The 18,519-nt window shown below is 52.2% G+C and overlaps 8 protein-coding genes across 8 annotated transcripts; 2 read left to right on the forward strand and 6 right to left on the reverse strand.

Moving 5' to 3' along the window:
* Positions 1–2,354: 2,354 nt before the first annotated feature.
* SETTUDRAFT_164229 (uncharacterized protein) lies at positions 2,355–3,048 on the reverse strand. Its single transcript, XM_008030105.1, has 2 exons — positions 2,957–3,048; positions 2,355–2,781 (listed from the first exon to the last, which is right to left on the reverse strand). The coding sequence occupies exons 1-2, from the start codon at positions 3,042–3,044 to the stop codon at positions 2,402–2,404; spliced, it is 468 nt and encodes a 155-aa protein (XP_008028296.1). The 5' UTR covers positions 3,045–3,048; the 3' UTR covers positions 2,355–2,401.
* A 337-nt stretch (positions 3,049–3,385) lies between these two features.
* Positions 3,386–5,610, reverse strand: SETTUDRAFT_32833 (uncharacterized protein; the record flags this gene model as incomplete). Its single annotated transcript, XM_008029880.1, has 2 exons — positions 3,386–4,610; positions 4,652–5,610. 2 exons carry the CDS (start codon positions 5,608–5,610, stop codon positions 3,386–3,388), a joined length of 2,184 nt encoding a protein of 727 aa, XP_008028071.1.
* Positions 5,611–6,230: 620 nt separating this feature from the next.
* Positions 6,231–7,249, reverse strand: SETTUDRAFT_180008 (uncharacterized protein; the record flags this gene model as incomplete). Its single annotated transcript, XM_008030106.1, has 3 exons — positions 6,231–6,853; positions 6,906–7,167; positions 7,226–7,249. The coding sequence occupies 3 exons, from the start codon at positions 7,247–7,249 to the stop codon at positions 6,318–6,320; spliced, it is 822 nt and encodes a 273-aa protein (XP_008028297.1). The 3' UTR covers positions 6,231–6,317.
* A 777-nt stretch (positions 7,250–8,026) lies between these two features.
* On the forward strand, positions 8,027–9,443 carry SETTUDRAFT_138436 (uncharacterized protein; the record flags this gene model as incomplete). The annotated part of the gene is made up of 2 exons (XM_008030107.1): positions 8,027–8,218; positions 8,271–9,443. 2 exons carry the CDS (start codon positions 8,027–8,029, stop codon positions 9,246–9,248), a joined length of 1,170 nt encoding a protein of 389 aa, XP_008028298.1. The 3' UTR covers positions 9,249–9,443.
* Positions 9,444–9,629: 186 nt separating this feature from the next.
* Positions 9,630–11,348, reverse strand: SETTUDRAFT_164231 (uncharacterized protein). Its single transcript, XM_008030108.1, has 2 exons — positions 10,808–11,348; positions 9,630–10,648 (listed from the first exon to the last, which is right to left on the reverse strand). The coding sequence occupies exons 1-2, from the start codon at positions 11,157–11,159 to the stop codon at positions 9,921–9,923; spliced, it is 1,080 nt and encodes a 359-aa protein (XP_008028299.1). The 5' UTR covers positions 11,160–11,348; the 3' UTR covers positions 9,630–9,920.
* A 625-nt stretch (positions 11,349–11,973) lies between these two features.
* SETTUDRAFT_42626 (uncharacterized protein) lies at positions 11,974–12,910 on the reverse strand (the record flags this gene model as incomplete). Its single annotated transcript, XM_008029947.1, has 2 exons — positions 11,974–12,730; positions 12,854–12,910. 2 exons carry the CDS (start codon positions 12,908–12,910, stop codon positions 12,221–12,223), a joined length of 567 nt encoding a protein of 188 aa, XP_008028138.1. The 3' UTR covers positions 11,974–12,220.
* A 1,495-nt stretch (positions 12,911–14,405) lies between these two features.
* SETTUDRAFT_155170 (uncharacterized protein) lies at positions 14,406–14,972 on the forward strand (the record flags this gene model as incomplete). The annotated part of the gene is made up of 1 exon (XM_008030109.1): positions 14,406–14,972. The coding sequence occupies one exon, from the start codon at positions 14,406–14,408 to the stop codon at positions 14,970–14,972; it is 567 nt and encodes a 188-aa protein (XP_008028300.1).
* Positions 14,973–17,159: 2,187 nt separating this feature from the next.
* On the reverse strand, positions 17,160–18,108 carry SETTUDRAFT_164234 (uncharacterized protein). Its single transcript, XM_008030110.1, has 3 exons — positions 17,798–18,108; positions 17,507–17,743; positions 17,160–17,450 (listed from the first exon to the last, which is right to left on the reverse strand). The coding sequence occupies exons 1-3, from the start codon at positions 17,970–17,972 to the stop codon at positions 17,422–17,424; spliced, it is 441 nt and encodes a 146-aa protein (XP_008028301.1). The 5' UTR covers positions 17,973–18,108; the 3' UTR covers positions 17,160–17,421.
* Positions 18,109–18,519: the final 411 nt, after the last annotated feature.

Genomic DNA, 18,519 nt, shown 5'->3' on the forward strand with positions numbered 1-18,519 from the left:
TTGAAAAGACTTCAAAAAGCTGAGCAAGCCGAGATTAAGAAGGCAGCTCGCGATTGCTAGCTTCAACTTCAAAAAGCAGCCCGTGTTGAGCGGGAGAAGGGTTGGGAGGAGACCAGAAAGCGGAAGGCTGCAGAGAAAGCCGAAAGAGAGCATTGTAGAAGCCTCCGCGACGCTGCCAAAGCTATACAATTGCCCCAATTGGGTAAGCGCAAAGCGTCAAAACCTTATAAGCCAGCTACAAAGCGTTAAAAGTGTGGTGGTGTTGCTCTAGCTGTGGTGGGAGCTGCAAGGGTTGCACGAGCTGCTCCACCGCGTAGTCGACGGCAACGACCGATAACGCCCTCTAAAAAAATTTCTAAATAAGCTAAAACTTTCGTAGGCCTGTATATAGTATAATCCTAGCTTTGCGCAATTTTATTACGATTTGTGGTGGCTCTATAGCCTCATCTTGTTGACTATATTAAGTTGTTGGGGGTGCTCAACTGGCGATGGTGCTCATCTGGTGCACGGGCACTGTAACTAGCCTAAAGCATTCATAAGCGTCGCCCAGAGCTTAAGATGAAGTTTAATCAAAAGTACGACTACAAGAGAGCCCTCTGTGAAGATCCTGAGCTTGTGCAGGGCTAGTTCTGCCTTGTACAAAATACTAAAGCCAAGTATAGGATCTAGGACGACGATATGTACAATTTTGACGAGACGGGCTTTATAATAGGCATGCACAACTCGTTAGTAGTAGTTACAGCCTCTAATTGTTAATTAAAGCTAAAATCTCTACAGTAGGGCAATAAAGAGTGGGTTACTAGCGTGGTTTGTGTTAGCGCAGCTGGCTGGGCGATCCCACCCTTCATCATCTTTTAGGGCAAGCACCACCTCTCTACCTAGTATAAGGAAGACAGCCTGCCTAGGGATTGGGTTCTCGCAGTCTCTGAGAATGGCTAGACAACAAACGAGCTTGGTATGAAGTGGCTAGAGCACTATAATAGGCATACAAAAGAGCGTACTGTTGGAGCCTATCGCCTACTTATTCTAGACAGTCATAAGAGCCACAACTTAGTCAACTTCTAGCAATACTGCACAGAAGCAAAGATTGTTACTCTATGTATGCCTCCGCACTCTTCCCATCTACTGCAGCCTCTTAATGTGGGGTGTTTTTCGCCTTTGAAGAGGGCATATAGGCGCCAAGCCGAGGAGCTGATGCCCAATGGGATCAACCATATAACCAAGATAGAGTTCTTGCCAGCCTTCTAGCAAGCCTATTTTCAGACAGTTACAAAGGATAATATCCTAGGAGGGTTTCAAGGCGCCGGATTGGTTCCACACGACCTAGAGGTGGTGACATCAAAGCTAGATGTTAAGCTGCGCACCCCTTCACCACCTGCTGCTGAAAATCTACACTAGCAGTCGCAAACCCCAAGCAACACCCTAGAAATAGGGCTGCAATCGACGCTGGTGAAGCAGAGGATTCAAATGCACCTAGATAGTTCACTAACAAGTATGCTAGGTGCTGTTGAAAACTTAGTTAAAGGTGCGACTACTATTGCGCATGAGTTGGTGTTAGTTAAGAAACGGGTCTCTAAGCTTGAAGCAGCAAATAAAGCCGCCACGCGAAGGAGATTATACAAAAGAAAGCGGCTATAGAAAGGAGAGACCCTAACGATTAAAGAAGGAGAGAAAATAGCAACTCTAAAGGAGTCTAGGGCGCGTGGTAGTGGGAAGAAGGCAAAGAAGGGAGAGAGCGCTGAAGTAGGCGAACCGTCGCAAAGGCGCTATAGACGCTGCGGTGAGACTAGACACAACTCGCGCACCTGCAAGCAAGATAAAGAGGTTGATTCTGAATAAATTAGCCTTTTCTAATTTTAATTTACTGTTGTTGTTGCGCTGTAATGGTTGCGCAACGGTGGTGAGGTTGATGGGGGCTTGGCATTTTCGGTCACTCGCTATTCTCGGCCACTCGCTATACTTTGACGTTATATATATATGCATTACAATACAGATTTGGCAAATATATGAAATTGCAGATTTTTTTGGTTTGTTGAACATGCACTATTCACCAAGTATCCACACCGAGCACTGATTCTCGCTTTGGTTTCCTCGGCTTCAATCGGTGATATGATATGTGATATGTGGTACGTATTCTTGGCTACTCGTACAACGTGGTACAAGTACCGAGTTGATGTAATCTTTGATTTTTGTAACAAGATGTGGGACTAGGTACCGATATGAGGAGTCTCGAAATAGTCAACCAAACACAAACGCACTTGAACGGTAGCCAGGTGACGCAGAGTACATGAGAGACAAGCAAAAAAAAAGAGCCGGATATATCGTAAACGACGTGGTATTCACCTCAAACCCCTGTTATATACAATGTGAAATCCATGCCATCAAGCAAGACACCACTTGCTCAAAGTCTCGCGCCCTCGCGCCCCGCCAACCTCATCCCCTCCTCGCCATCCACCAGCACACACCAGCCCTCGCTGCCCCATCCGCCGTCGCCAGCAATCGCCGCCTTGAAATTCGCTTTCGCATAGTCGAGGATCTCGTTGTCAAAACTGCCAGGCTGCAACCACACAGCAGGGATGCCCGCCTCTTTCGCCTCGCGCAGCAGCGTGCGCGTTACGCTCGGCGGCGTAATCACAGACAGCGAGTAGCTCGACGCAGGCGGATCGTGAAGCGCGCCTGGCGTTGCTACCGTTGCGTGCTGCTGGTTCAGGATCGTGACGCTGGGGGTGCGCGGGTTCAGCGGTGTTGCGGGCAGCGAGTGCTGGAGGTACCATGCGAATACTAAGTAGCACCGTGGGGAGTTAGTAAGTTGCTACTTACTTATATTTACAGTCCCCCATTATCCTTTGTTTTTGTTTTTTCTTGGTTCCAAGAAGAATAGTGATAGAGTGAACAAGCATACATGGATTGTTGCTAAGAGAAAGAAAGAGAAAAAAATGATTGGGATTCAGCATACTCTTGTGTCCGTATTTGCGCGGATCCGACGATGCGCCTGCGACGGCGAAGCGCGGGGATGAAAAGAAGGTTTTGAGTGCTGCTTCCATTTGCTCGGTGCGGGGTTGGCCTCTGGTTTTCGGCATGTAGGAATGTTATTTTTTGTTTCTTTTAAACGGTGCAAATTTAGAAAATGGGTAGCTGGAAGTTGGGGGTCGCAATGGATGGAGATGTTTGGATAGTTGTATGTTTTTATTAATGGAGGTACGTACCTAGGTAAATGATGAACCGCGGCACGGCCGTCACGTCATCGGCGTCACATGCCCAATTGGGGGGATACGTACCAGACACTTTTATTACCACAAATCAACTTGGGAAGGTCGTTGCAATATATCTCTATTTCACGCATATATTAATGGTCTAGAATCATTTGTATCCCAAGATAGCATGTCTAAGCTGGAAAGCGGTGCGGGAAATCTAGTGACGTGCGTGGAATCTCAACACTGAGTAGAGACGCCTGTATCGAATCATCTATTCCCTCTTCCATACGGCTGTCGCAATTTCCCTCGCTGCATGTTCCTTGGCTACTCGCCGTTCTTTCTGTCATGATGTCCATGTTCGGCTGGGCTTGTATGGAACTCGCATCATCAACCTTTTGATGAGATTGAACAGTCTGAGAAGAGTTGCAAGTCGGTTGAGATCGAAGAACGGGATGCTTTCTGTCAGCAATGTCGAGCACAGCCAAAAGATCATTCTTTCGTGTGAGTGGGTAGTCATCGCGAGCACCCGTCCAATCCCCTGCCCCGACCGCTTCATGCGCCAGTCGCTGAAGCTGCAGTGTGTCATTAGAGATCCATTCCAGGCTGGAAAACGGCTTTCGGTTCCGCTGTATCCTTGTAGTAGCCGCCGGTAGACACGCTGAGATGAGCATGATGAGACCGCCAATAGAGAAAACGACGCTTAAGCCAAGTACGTTGAAAGACGTGTAGGAGTCCGACCGGATCTTTTGGTTGCCGCAAACGGCACGTGCCTCTGCGGATGTAGGTGGCGAGTAGAAAGAGGTTGCGTTTGGATCCGCTGGCCCAGTAGCCTGATCAAGTATTGCGCGCTGGAGGTCGGCCAAGGTGGTTCTGAACCAATGCTGTAATTCAATCTCCCACTGGTTGTTGGGTAAACCATACTGACCAACTCCGGAGAGGGTGTCGCTTGCAAGAAGAGCCCCGCCTCTCAAGATGGTAACAATCTCAGTGAACCCATTTGCCATGAACTGGATCGCAAGTGCAGACCATCCGAAGACGTCTTTGTTATGTGGCTCCGTGAATATGGTCGATGAGGCTATTCTTGCTGCTTCAAATATCCCCATCAATGGCGTACAGCTTATGTTTTTGGGGAGCGTCGGGTTGCAAAACTGGTATTGTTGAGCGCATGCTAGTGCTTTCGCTGACTGGTCACCGAAATAGCTGGTGATGTTGCCATAGGTTGTAGAAGAATTGAACGGTCCCTCTTGTGCCGTAAACCAAGGATCAGAGACAGGTGTGGCGTACACAATACTGTCTAATTCCAAGAAAAAGACAGCGATATCGGCATTTTGTACCATAAGCTCAGGTATCGGCTGCCATCTATTAATCATGTAGGATAGCTCTGGCACCGATTGCCAATTGGCGATTGCACTAGAGCTAAATCAGTGCCAGATCAAATACCATCAGCAGGTACATACCTGACTGTGTACTCATTGCGTGCTGTTCGACTTGAATACCCGATTCCGTAATCAAAAATCATACTGCATCCATTCGCGTCGTCGCCACATTCAGTTGGGTTATCTCCATACTGATATATCAAGGTTTTGCTATTTTCCGTAGTCTGGTTACGAATGTAGCCTTCGCTAAGTATAGGAGCACATTGGTTGACAGTGCGGTATAGGAATCTGGAAGAAGGCGGCGAGTTGATTCCCAGGTCGTAATGGCTGTTGAGATAGCCCGAGTCTAGGCGAATAGAATCATTCTGAGACCGACAAATTGCGTCCTGTCCTGCAAATGGACATGGACCACCTGTTGTGACTGTCACGGGAAGGGCACTTCGGACAAAGGTGCGACAACCCTCTGTTGATCCGTGTGCTGAATAGCAGTTTGCCTCGTAGTTGAAGCTCGATCTGATCCTGCTAGCACCATAGTATTGACTCGCGGCGATGTTATCTGCGTTCAAGAGAGAGCTGTTGAAGGTGGAACATTTATCACCGACGATGAGGACTTCGCCTCCCCTTGACGTGGCAACTCGCGAGGAAAAGATACCTGCTGCAGCAAATGCGGTAAAAGTAGCCAGACTCGCCACCAGCGGTATTGAAGTCGATTTGACGGAGGTAGTCAAAGAGATCTTGCGCCAAGCCCATGACAATTTTACCAGCCGCCATAGTGCAGCGGCACTAGTATCGGAGCTGCGAAGTATTGCTTGTTGCTGGTGGTAAATTGCACCCTGGGGTGCTTGCCGGCTTAGTGTTTGATGGACCGTAAAGGATACAATGCTCCAGAAACACGTGCCGGTAAATGTAACGAAAAGAGCCAAGAAAGCGATGAGTAACCCGCCATTCTCTAGCGTGGTTGTGTAGGTCAGTCCAGCCACGGCGCCATGAGACCAGTTGGTCCAGATTCCAAGGTAGACCGACTGTTCATTCGATGCCATGACGACAGGGCGTATTGAAGTGCGAACCTGATTTCAATGATTAGGTAAATTCTATGCTACTCGTGAATCCGCCTTGTTGAAAGCTACTTATGTAGGCGGCAAAGGATAAAATGAGATTATCGTTTTGCTGTATTGGGCTGCACGTCTAGACGCATCTTCCCAAAATATCAGTCTTGAGAGTTCACCGGTTAGTGCATGGCCAGGCGCAGCGGCATCGTGTAACGCATGACAGTGGTTGGAGATAGCCTGCCAAGATGAGAGTACAGTATGCAGTTTTTTGTAGAGTATGATAGGTGCTTGGCTGGCAGGATGTCAACATTGCCACCATGCAGTACTACCCGCGAGTGGCAAGCGAGTAAGCCGTTTTGTGGGGGCTGAGCGCAAGGCTGAGTTGTTTATCGGGGGCCGAAAGCGACCTTGATCGGATACGGAAGCTGAATTGGTTCAAGTGCAGAGTGTGTGAGAGTAATATTCGCGCATGCCTTGTGATGTCATTATCGACGATTCAACTCATTTTTCCTAATGAGGAAGCGGCAAGGTTTGACCAGACTGAAAAAGGCAGATTCTACATAGGGCAAAGTAGCTAATATCAAGTATGAAAATTCAAGACAATCGTACTTTTTATTGGAGTCACAGCCATCCTCCTATGTTGTATGGTTCTCTGCAAGGGAATAATTCCACTCACAACCACAATCTGCTCAACACACCTACCAAGGCTGCACCCCATCTTTGTTGATGACTTTACCCGCATCTCCATCCCTCTTTCCCTCGATCACATCTTTGATAAACTCTCCGCCAACGCTCGGCTCACCCGCACCCATCTTCCTCATAAATTCGGCAGTCATACCTCCAAGTCCAGTAGCCAAGAAGCCAGGACTGATAGCGAAAACCTTGACACCATCCACCGCGAGCATCTTCTCCCAGCTCAGCATCACCATGTTCAACGCAACTTTACTGGACCGGTAGGCCGTTGGAGTCCATTGTGGAGGCTTCGGCCAGCCTTTGGGCTGTTCTTTGGCGAACAGGCTGGCACTGGCATCGCCGCCGCCAGCGCAGTTCTCCAAGGAAGAGAGACCAGAGGTTACAAAGAGCAGGCGCGGGTTGGAGGAAGCAATCAGCAGTGGTGCAAAGGTCTGTGTGACGACTTGGGTCGAGGTGACGTTGAGGGAGTGGGTTTTTTCCCATGCTGCGCGGATGCCTTTGGGACTGGGATCCTCACGTATCATGCCATCGAAAGATCCGCCTTTGGTTTTGTTAACAGTCTTGTCTATCTGATCTGACGGGTCACCACATACCGGCATTGTTCACCAGAGCATCAAGACGCCTGTACTTGCTCTCGACATGCTTGAATGCTCTCTCAATGGACTCGTCGTCTTCGATATCGATCTGAATGGGCTCAACATCTGACTTTGAAGCCGAGACTTCGCTTTTGAGCTTTGAGATCGCGTCATTTGCTTTTTCGAGCGAGCGGCTGCCCATGAGGATTTTGTGGGGCTGCGACGAGGCATATAGGGCTTTTACGCTTTCATAGCCGATGCCTGTGTTGCCGCCAGTGATCTTTGGGTAGGCCGAGAATTAGTAGCTGTTGTTGAATCACGTGTCTGCCACTACTAACAAGAATGATAGAAGAATCCGCCATGTTGATTGCAGTATTTGTAAAACTATGGAGGTAAGGTTGTAATAGTTTTGCTTGTAGATGATATTGCGATGGATTATTCTTGCTGTACGGATATAGTAATCTTTATACTAGATACGCCCGGGTTTAGAACAAGTCCCACACGGAGTTAATCCTATGTGCGTTGGATATAGCGTTCAGGATAGCGGGCCTGACAACGAAAAAAGAGGACACGCGTATGAAGGCCCGGAAATAGTTATTAGCCAGTCAGTTGTATACAGGTGAAGCGAACATCTTTAAGAAGATCGTCTACCCCGCATAATATGAGATGACGACACCTGGGCATGGGTGGTAGATGATCAGCGAGACCCTGTCAGATCGCAGAGTCTATCTTAGAGTATTAGCTTTCCGTCAGCTTAACTCTGTCAGACAACAACAGTTGTACAGTGGAAGCACTGTGTTGTGGTTGGAGACTTGAAGTCGGTATCTATTGGCGACTGCGTTGGTGGAGTTGCTTGTATGATAGTCAAGAAGGCCATTATGAAAATATCCAGAATATAATTCCACTTGAGGTAGGCCTTCAGCTATACGAGTCACGATATCATATAGATATCTAACAGTGTGTAGGAGGATGACAGCAACACCGGGCGTAACAAACCCGACGCGTGACCTCGCGCAAGATGACGGAATGCACTTGTCCGAATCGGCTAGCTAGTCGTTATCTCCGTGTCGCCGCGTCAACCAGCCGCAGTTACCCTACTCCATCCTCGACCAACCGTCACACCAACATCACCAGCCAACATGAAATCCACCACGCTATTGCTCCCACTCTACACTGCCGCCTATGCGGCCGCAGCCTCGACCCCGAAAGGCGCGCAGGTCGTGCTCCAGGAGTCGCAGGCGCCGCTCGCTGAGGCAGACCAGTATCTAATCGAGCTGGCGCCTGGCGAGACGCGCTGGGTGACTGAGGACGAGAAGTGGGAGTTGCGCAAGGTATGGGCTTCTCATCCTATATCTAGTCCAGAACAGTGCTAAGAGTTACCAGCAAAACATCAACTTCTTCGACATTACGGACAACCAGGAACTCGGGACGGTCAACAGCAAGGCGTCGACAGCGAGCGTCAAGTTCCCCGAGAAGCCCACGTACAAAGAGGCTATTTCGCCGCTGCTCAAGCAGCTGAAGAAGGAGAATATGCGCGCACACCTCGAGACATTTACCTCGTTCCACACGCGCTACTACAAGTCGCACTACGGCGCCGAGAGCTCTGCGTGGCTCCTCAGCCAAGTCGACAAGACGCTTACGGATGCGGGCGCTGTCAACGCGACCGTCAAGCCGTTTCCGCACCCCTGGGGCCAGTCCTCCATCATCGCCACGATCCCGGGCAAAAGCGACAAGACGATTGTGATTGGCGCCCACCAAGACAGCATCAACCTGTATTTCCCGGCGTTCCTCGCCGCCCCCGGCGCCGACGACGACGGCAGCGGCACGGTAACGATCCTGGAAGCCCTGCGCGTGCTCGTCCAATCACCCGAGATCCTGCAAGGCGAAGCGGAAAACACAATAGAATTCCACTGGTACTCGGCCGAGGAAGGCGGGCTGCTCGGCTCGCAAGCCATCTTCCAGTCGTACGAGAAAGCCAACCGCAACGTCAAAGCCATGCTGCAGCAAGACATGACAGGCTACGTGCAAAAGACGCTCGACGCAGGCGAACCCGAGTCCGTGGGCGTCATCACCGACTTCGTCGACGCAGGCCTCACCGACTTTATCAAGAAAATCATCTCGACCTACTGCACCATCCCCTACGTGCTCACCAAATGCGGCTACGCCTGCTCGGACCACGCTAGCGCCTCCAAGGCGGGTTACCCGTCGGCCTTTGTCATCGAGTCGGACTTCAAGTACAGCGATAACAAGATCCATACCACCGAGGATAAAATCGAGTACCTGAGCTTCGATCATATGCTGCAGCATGCGAGGATGACGCTTGCACTGGCGTATGAGCTTGCGTTTGCAAAGTTTGAGTAGCCCAATTGCCCGACATGTGTAGGGGGGGTGTGTATGGGTGTGTGAGGATAATATATATATATATATATATATGTATCGACGAGTTTATCAAATCGAGGTACTAGCTGTGTTGTGCACATGCAATGTATGGTGTGTATGTATGTATGTATGTATCTAGGAGTTTTATGGTGTGTGAGAGAGAGAGAGTAAAGGGGGATTATACCGAGATGGACATGGCGTTGGGAGACCATGGTTATGTATTTGATGATATTTGTACTGAATGAAGATGAAAGAATAGTCTTGTTGAACACTGCACTACGTACTTGAACAACGAGTATTATTCTCCTCGAACACACACACCTGTACAGGTTATTTCCCCTGAATAAGTCTTTCAAAAAAACGAAACAAAAAAACAGCAATTCTGTGTTCTTCTACTCTAGTATTTCTTTCTCTCTTCCTCTTTCATTTGTTCTCTTAGCGTCTAGACAGCGCAACCAAATCCAACATGAAATCAATCAAAAGTAATAATAGCCGCAGAATTCCAAATATGATATGGCTTGGACGAATAAAGTAGCATTATAACTAAACGACCAAAACAGCGTATATGCCAAGAGGGGGAAAACCCAAAACACGAGCCAAGTGCATATATGGCTATATATATATATATGTATGGATATAAATAGAGACGATGACCTAGACCAAACCATACAGCGGCCTTGGCAGCTTCGTGGCCGTGGCCGTGGGCGTCGAAACGGTTGTAGCATCGTTCGCACGCGTTGCATGCGTTGCAGGCGCATAGGTGGGGGACTTGACGCCAATGTAAGATTCGCGTCTGGCGGGATTTCCAACGGTAACGCTCCAGGTAGGCAGGCCGTAGTAGACGCCAATGTGGTGGACGAGCCAGCGGGCAAAAGTGCCGCCGCCGTCGTGCTCGGGCGTGTCAAACAGCATGAGATGTTTCTTGGCGGGGGGCTGCTGCAGTGCATGTGTATCAGAGGAAGGAGAGTGTAAGTCGTGCATGGCGCCGTTGCGGCCTACAAAGACGATTTCGTCGTCTTCGCTGTCGGGATCGGCGGGGAGCCCTTGTTCGAGTGCGAGGCGCTCCTTGTGCTGCCATGCGGCGACGAAATTGCGGACTTGGGATTCCAGGTCCATGAGGAGACCCTTTGCGGCGCGGGAGCGCTTGAGCTTGTCGCGGAGCTCCTTGGGGACGACGCCCGGGGCGGAAGGATGGGTGGCGACCGTCTTGGAGGCGGTTTGGAGGGCGGCGGCAGCCGTCTTGCGGTCGTTTGATTGGCGTTTTAGACCGGCATCCCAGAGTGGAGCGAGGTAGTAGGGGACGTGCTTGGACGTGTGCGTGGGGTGGACTTCCCAGTCTCTGGGGAGCGGAGGCTCGGCGTGAGGGTTCGAGAGAAGGCGATCTGTCGGGGGGAAATGGTTATCAATTTACGCGTCTTTTGTTTGAACACCATGCTATCAGGATTCAGGTTCATGTGTGCGGCATCACACAGGCATGCCAAGTGGGCAAAGCGTGTGGGGGAGAAGGGGGAGGAGGGGCAGAGTTCAAGGCCCCTACGTACCATTCTCCCACCTCTGCCTGCGCCTCGAGCCCTCGTTGCCCTTGAGCAAGGCCTCGCGCCGCTTCAAGCTGTCGCGGCGAAGGGGCTCTTTGCGCCGATAGCAGGCGGCATCGTGTGCGGCGGCCTCGGCAGCTACAGGGCGTGCGGCGGGCTTGGGCGCATCGTGGTCATCGAGCGGAATGGCAAGCGTAACCGAGGGGCGCATCGGGGCATCTGCAGGCGTGGCGATGGCGACTGAGGCCAGCGCGACGGTTGCTTGCTCAGTCCAGGCGTCAATGTCGATGGGGTGAGGCGGCGCGACAGGCTGGTGTTGGTGCGGGCTGGAGAGAGCAGGCGTATCACCGACGGCCATGTTGGCGGCGTATGACGAGGGGACGTGTGTGTGACAAGGACCGATAATAGGTTGAGAAGAGGTGACAGCGGTGGGGGGGCTGGGCAGCAGCAGAAACAGCAAGGCGGCGAGGTAGTCGCACCGTGCGGGTAGAGATGTCTGGGGACAGATGGCGATAAAGGTGGTTAGGGCATGTCATGGCTGTTGGCGTCGCGGGCGGGGAGCCAATCAACGGGCAACGTGGGGGATGTTAGCGAGGGCGAGGCGAGGGCGAGTCTCACACGTCTGTGACTGTAGGCGTAGCGCAGCGTAGGGGGGAGATTATTGGCATTGGCATTATTGCCGTCGAGTACATGGCAGCGCGCACGTGCAAGGTTTGGGCCCAAGTCGTGTTTGTGCGCGGGCGCCAGAGTGACAGTCTTGGGGGGGGGTCGTCGTGGTGGAGTGTTTGGCCGTGACATGCCAGCCAGGGGTGCGATGGCATGCAAGCCGCTCAGCTCAGGGTGCCAAGGCGAATGCAAACGAGCGGCTCTATGCAGGAACACAAAGCTCTCGCGTTGCAATGCTTATGCGTATATAAGTAGTGTAGTTACTACACGACGCCAAGGTTTCGTCGCCGGCCATGTCAAGACGCTTGTCAAACTCTTACAGTTGAGCACAGCGAGGCCATGTCGACCTGAAACCCTGTCGAGCGGCGATTACGCTGTCAGCGTGGCCGTGTTTGGCTGCCAAGGCGTTGTGTTATTGCCCCGGGGCTCGGCCTTGTGGTGTGGGCAGACGTGATTATCACGAGTGTATGGGCGCAGGTAGAGTCAAATCAAACTTGATTGTGTTGGGTTGCATCAAGGTTTGGCCAAGGCTGACGCCGGCCAATCGAGTGTCTCTGTCCGACAGCACCAGCACAGCACCAGCGCAGCATGCACCCAGCGCCCTCTTTGACTCTTACTCTGGTGTCGACGTGTGTATAGTGGCAGTGCAGCACAGCACAGCACAGCGCAGCGCAGCGCATGGCCGCGCAGTCTTGGAGGCGGCGGCGCGCAGGCCATGTGCGGCGCTGTCAAGCTGATAAGGCTACACACGTTTCAAGCAGCAGTCGGCCCGTCGCTGGCCATTTCCTTGGCCAGCCATTCAGCCTCGTTGCGCATCTCGTCGTCGCTTCTGGGCCGGCGGCTGTCGTTGTCGACGGCGGGGAAGCGGCCGCGCTTTTGGTCCGGCGCGAGTGAGGCTGCCTCGTTGTCCGCCAGCTGCCTGCCCAGGTCGGCGTCGTCGCTCTCGAGCATGCCGTAGATGGCGTCGGTGCCGCCTCTGTCGTGCAGGTCGTCCTTGTGGCGGGGGATGATGTGCGCGTGCACGTGGGGCACGCTCTGCCCGGCGTCGACTCCGTCCTGGATGGCAATGTTGAGCGACGAGGCGTCGAAGACACGCTCTACCATGCGCGAGACGCGCTGGACCGTTGCAAACAGGTCGTGCACCTCGGCCGTCGACAGGTCGTTGAAGCGGGGCACCACACGGCGCGGCGACACGAGCACATGGCCGGGCAGGAGGGGCTTGAGGTTGACTATGGCAAACGACAGGCGCGTTACGTGGAAGACCTGGAGAGACACGAGCGTCAATGGCCTGGGGGCGCTGACCGGAATGCAGGGCGGCGCACGACTGCAGCTCAACAGCGACGCAGCGCCGGACGGGGGGGGGATAGCGATAGCACTACTACGCACCTGGCTGGTCACGACAAAGGAGCCAAAGTGGACGATTTCGTGGGTAAGCGGCGGCATTGTCCCGTGCAGACTCCAGACTCGATGCTGTTGCAACCACTACTCGACCTCTTGTCCAAGACCAAGCACGCCCGTGGCCAAGAGTCGGAAAGCGGCCGGCGGCGTGCGTCAGGCCTCTTCCGAAACACGCGGAAGTTTCCCGGCGTGGTGTGGATATGGATGTGGATGCATGCTGCCAGCGCCTGTGTGGGTGTGAGTGAGCGAGTGTGTGTGTGTGTGTGCTGCGATGCTACTATTCCTGCTGCTACTCGCCTTGGCCCGGCTAGCGCTGGCCGTAATCATACAGTAGTCGCCATGATAATCCGCATCATCACCACCACCACTACGACGATGAGGCGAACGAAAGGGAGGGGAGGCGTGGCCCGGCCTGGACGCACCGCCCTGGTCACATGCATGCCATCATGGCCAGCCAGCCGCGCATTCGCCAGCCAAACACTGCCAGCCCGTGCCGGCTTGCTGCAAATCCATTCGCACAACCAATTCTCCCACCCACGCCCAAACCACCGTGGGGACGCATCGTGGGGTAGCCGTGATTTTTTTTCTCTTTCTTGCTGTCTGCCTGCCTCGCTGTCGCCCGTCGCCGTCGCCGTCGCCATCGCCGCCGCCGCCCGTTGCGCCACTCTCCCCTCTTCTCTCTCTCGCTTTCTCTCTCTCTCTCGCTCACGCCGCACACAGCCTCTGCCCACGCTGCACGCTGCCTGCTCACGCACACGCACATACATAGACTACACCATAGCCTCTCCCGCTCTGGCGCCTTATCATTACCGGCTGCGCAAGTGGAGCCCGGTGGACCGCTTTTGGCTCAGACGTTTTTTTGCAGCTAGCACGCGCCTGTGACTCTTCGTAGCCTCTAGCTCCAACCGGCGACCTGTCTTACTCCACCACACACAGTCTCATCTCCTGCTTGGCTGAAGCCTTGACCTCCGAGGTTTCAGGCCCGGCACGGCCTTTCAAACAAATCATCTTACACCACATCGCACATGGTCCGCGACTCGACACCCTTGGCAATTCTCGAGTAGTCGCCCGTCGATCCTCTTCCATCGTCCCCCTTCGCAACACGCCTGCGCCCGTGCCCGTGCTGTACTGCACTGCACCGCACTGCACCGCACCACCCTCCCCACAGATCCACCGCAGCCGCTTGTCTCGTAAGCGTAACGAGAGACCGGGACCAGGGTCCGCTTCGAGAAGACGACTAGGTGCAGAGTATAAGAAGCGTGGTCGGACCTCCGATTCTACCCCCCCAACTCTCGACACAACCACCACCACTGCCACATTCCCCCCTCGCTCCCCAAAGCCTCTCTCCCTCTGCTTGGGTACCCATAGCCACACCGACCAAGCCCGACACAAATCACAACACGCTCCATCCGCGGATCCGTTGATCGGTGCCCGTCAAACTCCCCGATTTTATATTGGAGCCGGCCTATATCACACGTCTCTCCCGTACAAAGTCGACCACCACTCTCTCCACCACCGCCCACCACACACCACACACACAATGGATATCGCCACCACTTCCCGCGCCTACTTCGCCATGCCCTCGCCCAGCCCCGATGAGAAAATCTCCCTCCAGGCCTCAAACACCGTCTACACATACCACTGCCTGTGCAGCCACCTTCTCCTCGCAACCACCACACCCCTGCCTTCCCTGCCCACAAGGCGCCACTCGCGCGACGGAGCTCACATCATGCCACTCCCCCCGCCACCCTCAACCTCCAACCGCAAGAACTCAGCCTCGAGCAACAGCAGTGAGGACAGCAACAGCGACCACTACGGACTGCTCCTCTCCACCCGACAGGAGCGCCAGGCCGAAATCATCACAAACGAATCCGGCTTCGAGAAGCGCTATCTCCAGCGCTGCGGCCGCTGCGACCTCGTCGTCGGCTACCAGCTTGACTGGCAGCAGTTTGCCGTTGACCGGGCCGGCCGCAGAGAGGACTACGTCTTCCTCCTTCCCGACGGCTTTGTCAAGACCAGCGACATGATTGCCAACAAGATGGCTTCGGCTTCGGCTGCCGGTGGCCCCATGGACAGCACAGTCAGCGTCACCGAAGTCAGGGTGTGAGAAATCCGGCAACCATGGCGCCATTCGTCAGCGCACATTTGCCCACTTCTCTCCTAGCTACCCTCTCCCTCTCTCCCTCTGCAAGCAACCCATGCCTATCCGTCTAACGGCATGTGCACAAGGGCAACCTGACTAGGAGGGGAGGGGTTCGCTTGCAAGACGGTCCGGACCATGCATGACATAATATGCATGCCGCCTTGTCTACAACCAATCAACGACCAGATGCGACTTTCGGGCTCCCCACCTTTTTTTCTCCGCCGTCTCTCTGATACAGCTGTCCTCGTTCCCGCGGGACTCCCGCGGCTTTACTCTTTTTTTTTCGCCTTTCCTCTTTTTGTTTTTTTCCTTCTTTACCTTTTTCGTCTATCTCCGTCTTACCCTGTTCGCACACTGTCGACGGCCATGACGAAACAAGGAATGCGGAACGAAACATTGGGCTACTCCCTCTCTCAACAAACTCTGTTTGTTTCTTACAAGGAAGTTTTTTTCTTCTTTTCCCTTTCTGTTCCTTTTTGAATGGTCAGTTCTATAAACACCAAGATATAAGAAACTCCCTTGTCACTATATTTGGAGCGGGGAAGCGCGCGGCATGGCGCGGAAGAGAGGCAGCTTTCTTCATTGGTTGCTTTCTTTTTTTTTCTTCTATCTCTCTCTCTCTGTTTCTCTTTTTCTCTTGTCACATGAATGAAGGAACGGAATCTTCTCACGGTCATCACTCAGTTTGTTTTTGTTTCCTCTTTTTTTTTAAAGACTCAGTCTGGTATAGATAGACTAGCAAGTCCCCCCCATCCGTTCTGGTGCTCCCCTCACAAAAGTCCGCTGCCATGGCAGTTTTGGACTGGGGGTTGAGCACAAGAATGCGAAATTTTATCCATCATTCGTCATGCACCGTCATGATTATTGCCATCTTTTCTTGTTCCTCTCTGACTCTTATCTCGTTTTCTTTTTGTTTTTTCCCCATCCACTCGGCTTTCACGTCTCCCCTCCTCCTCCTCCTCCCGTCTCATCTTACCATCCACCAACCTCCATCACACATGCACATGCATACTTCTTACTTCTCATGCTCACCCTTTGCTCACCCACACATACGTCAGCACTGCCACCCCCCCACCCCGGTAACCCCAATCTACAAAATACCCCGAGATACTTGAAATCACACCCGGTCTAGATTCCCCTGCAACCCCGCCTTCTCGTCTTACATACCCCCACACCCACACACACACCTCTAACATATATACTCCCCCACGCTTTCTCTCTTTTGGGCCCTTGCATAATATCTGTGTACGTGTACATATATATGTGCTTGTGCTTGTGCACATGTGCGTATGCATGGTGCCCCCCCCCCCACGCGGTTTGATGCGGCAATGGTAACAGGTAATGTGAGGCGAGCCGAGGTGAGGCGGGGCGAGGCTAGGCTGGGTGGGGTGCTATGTCGTATATGTATGTATATATATATGTATGTATGTATGTATGTATGTATGTATGTATGTATATATGTCTATATTGCTATTATCCTATGTAATATAGTAGATATACTGTACAGTACAGTATAGTTGCAAGTATGTGTTATGTACTACTCTCTCTCTCTCTCTCTCTCTCTCTACTCTCTACCTAGGTCTATACCCATATCTATACCTACACCTACATATATACACACACCATGTCTACTTCTCTTCTTTCGACTTTATTTAATCTAATCTAATCTAACAACATGGAGTAGATGCATGCATAGATGCATGCATAGATAGATAGATAGATAGATAGATAGATAGATAGATAGATGGATGGATGGATGGATGGACGGGTAGATAAAGTATAGGCAAGGTGTAAGGTATCAATAAAGTGTAAGATGCAAAGAACGAGGTACTAGGTTACGAATATGAGTATTAGTATTAGTATTAGTATGAGCATGAGCATGAAAAAGGACAAGGACAAGGACAAGGACAGGACAAGGACAAGGACAAGGAGACTAAGACTGAAAAGTTACAAAAAAAAAGACAACAAGGACAAGTGTATCTGTGAACAAGTTGGATATCCCATTTAATTTCATTTCATTTCACGCATCTCTCTCTCTATCTCTCTGACTCATCTCAAACTCATCATAGCAACATACCGGCACTTCGCACATGGCAAAAACAAACAATCATCATCACCATCGTCACAAGAAGAAAATAGAGAAGCAAAAGGATCAGAATTGCCATCATCATAATAGAGACTAATGTAACTATAACAAGTTCCATTCTCTCTCTCTCTCTCTCCAACGCCCAGTGCCAATACTAACACAGCCAAAAAGGTTATTTAAAAAAACAAACAAATACTCCGCATGTAAAAAACCGTTGACCCGTCTCAGACATGCTCGCGTTAAACATTGTGCCATTGCCGTTGGTGATGCAAAAAAGGTGGGTGTGAGTGAAAAGGTAAACCGTAAAACCGACGACCGACTAGAGACTTAGTTCTCTGCAATCGTCTTGACAAACTCTGCGTAAACTTGTTAGTACCCACATAATCTACACCAGCAATTGTGAACAACTCACCCCTGTAATCCACCTCGTTATTGCTCGCATCAATCGTGCTCTTGAACAGCTCGTCCACCTCCTCCTCGCTCATCTTCTCGCCCAGGTTGGTCAGAATGTACTTGATCTGGCCCTTTCCGACGAACCCGCTACGGTCCTTGTCAAACACCTGGAACCCGCGTATGTACTCTTCAATGTCAAAGGGCTCGCGGAAGCCGCCGGGGCGGTTGAGGATCTTGGAGAAGGTGTCAAAGTCGACTGCCATTGCGGTTAGTCGGCTGAGTGTACACGTGGAGAAAATCAGTGACTTACAGTCGGCGCCAACACCGCGCTCGAGATCGGCAATCTCAGCAAGCGTTGGGTTCTGGCCGCAGGCGCGAAGCAGGTCGCCCAGCGCACCGCGGTCGACGCGGCCGTTGCCACGCTTGTCGAAGAGCTGGAAGGCTTCGCGGTAGTTGGTAGAGGCCTGGTTATGGTTATCCATCATTGTTCCTCGTCTTCTCGTGCAAACGTGTTGTTAAATCGGGCTCTCGGCGCGCAGTTGCAGGCACTGGCTGCGCAGGATTAAGGGGCAGGCGAAAGATGCAGTTGTAGGTTCAACGTCTGTGGCGGGCGTCGTGTAGCCAACTGAGGCAAAACAAGTAGCAGTCGTCCTTGTTTGTTTGTCCGCCATCCGCGACATGGTTCGATGGCAACAGGGTCGAGGGAAGCGCAATCTCGGAGCGGCGGCCAACCAGCGAATTGCCTGGGAGGGAGGGTATAACGGCGGCGGGCGGCAGTGCGGGGCTCTCTCGCCTTGCCCGATGTCTCTTTTTTTGCCTCGTGCCAGCAAGAAAAACAGGAAAATGTCGTGCTTACCATGATGTGCAGTGGTGTGGTGTGGGTGCGGGTGCAAGAGGGGTTGTGAGGGCTGTTTAGCAAAAAAAGGACCAAAGGCTGGTTCGTGTATAGGGCGGTGTGAGGCTTCGAGTTGGTGTTGAAGGGGCTGTTTGATGCAGTCTGAGCGTGGGCCGCGCGGTGCGTCGAGCGCAACA

Source organism: Exserohilum turcica (assembly GCF_000359705.1).
Source record: "Exserohilum turcica Et28A unplaced genomic scaffold SETTUscaffold_4, whole genome shotgun sequence".
Taxonomy (NCBI): domain Eukaryota; kingdom Fungi; phylum Ascomycota; class Dothideomycetes; order Pleosporales; family Pleosporaceae; genus Exserohilum; species Exserohilum turcicum.

Excerpts from the sequence above, each read along its gene's own strand:
- SETTUDRAFT_164229 (XM_008030105.1), bottom strand. The coding sequence starts at position 3,044 with ATGGAAGCAGCACTCAAAACCTTCTTTTCATCCCCGCGCTTCGCCGTC. Across the intron at positions 2,782-2,956 it reads GCGCAAATACGGACACAAGA|TATTCGCATGGTACCTCCAG; the intron begins GTATGCTGAATC and ends GGTGCTACTTAG.
- SETTUDRAFT_164231 (XM_008030108.1), bottom strand. The coding sequence starts at position 11,159 with ATGGCCGTCGGTGATACGCCTGCTCTCTCCAGCCCGCACCAACACCAG. Across the intron at positions 10,649-10,807 it reads CAGGCAGAGGTGGGAGAATG|ATCGCCTTCTCTCGAACCCT; the intron begins GTACGTAGGGGC and ends TCCCCCCGACAG.
- SETTUDRAFT_164234 (XM_008030110.1), bottom strand. The coding sequence starts at position 17,972 with ATGATGGATAACCATAACCAGGCCTCTACCAACTACCGCGAAGCCTTC. Across the intron at positions 17,744-17,797 it reads GCGCGGTGTTGGCGCCGACT|TCGACTTTGACACCTTCTCC; the intron begins GTAAGTCACTGA and ends CCGCAATGGCAG. Across the intron at positions 17,451-17,506 it reads TAACGAGGTGGATTACAGGG|AGTTTGTCAAGACGATTGCA; the intron begins GTGAGTTGTTCA and ends AAGTTTACGCAG.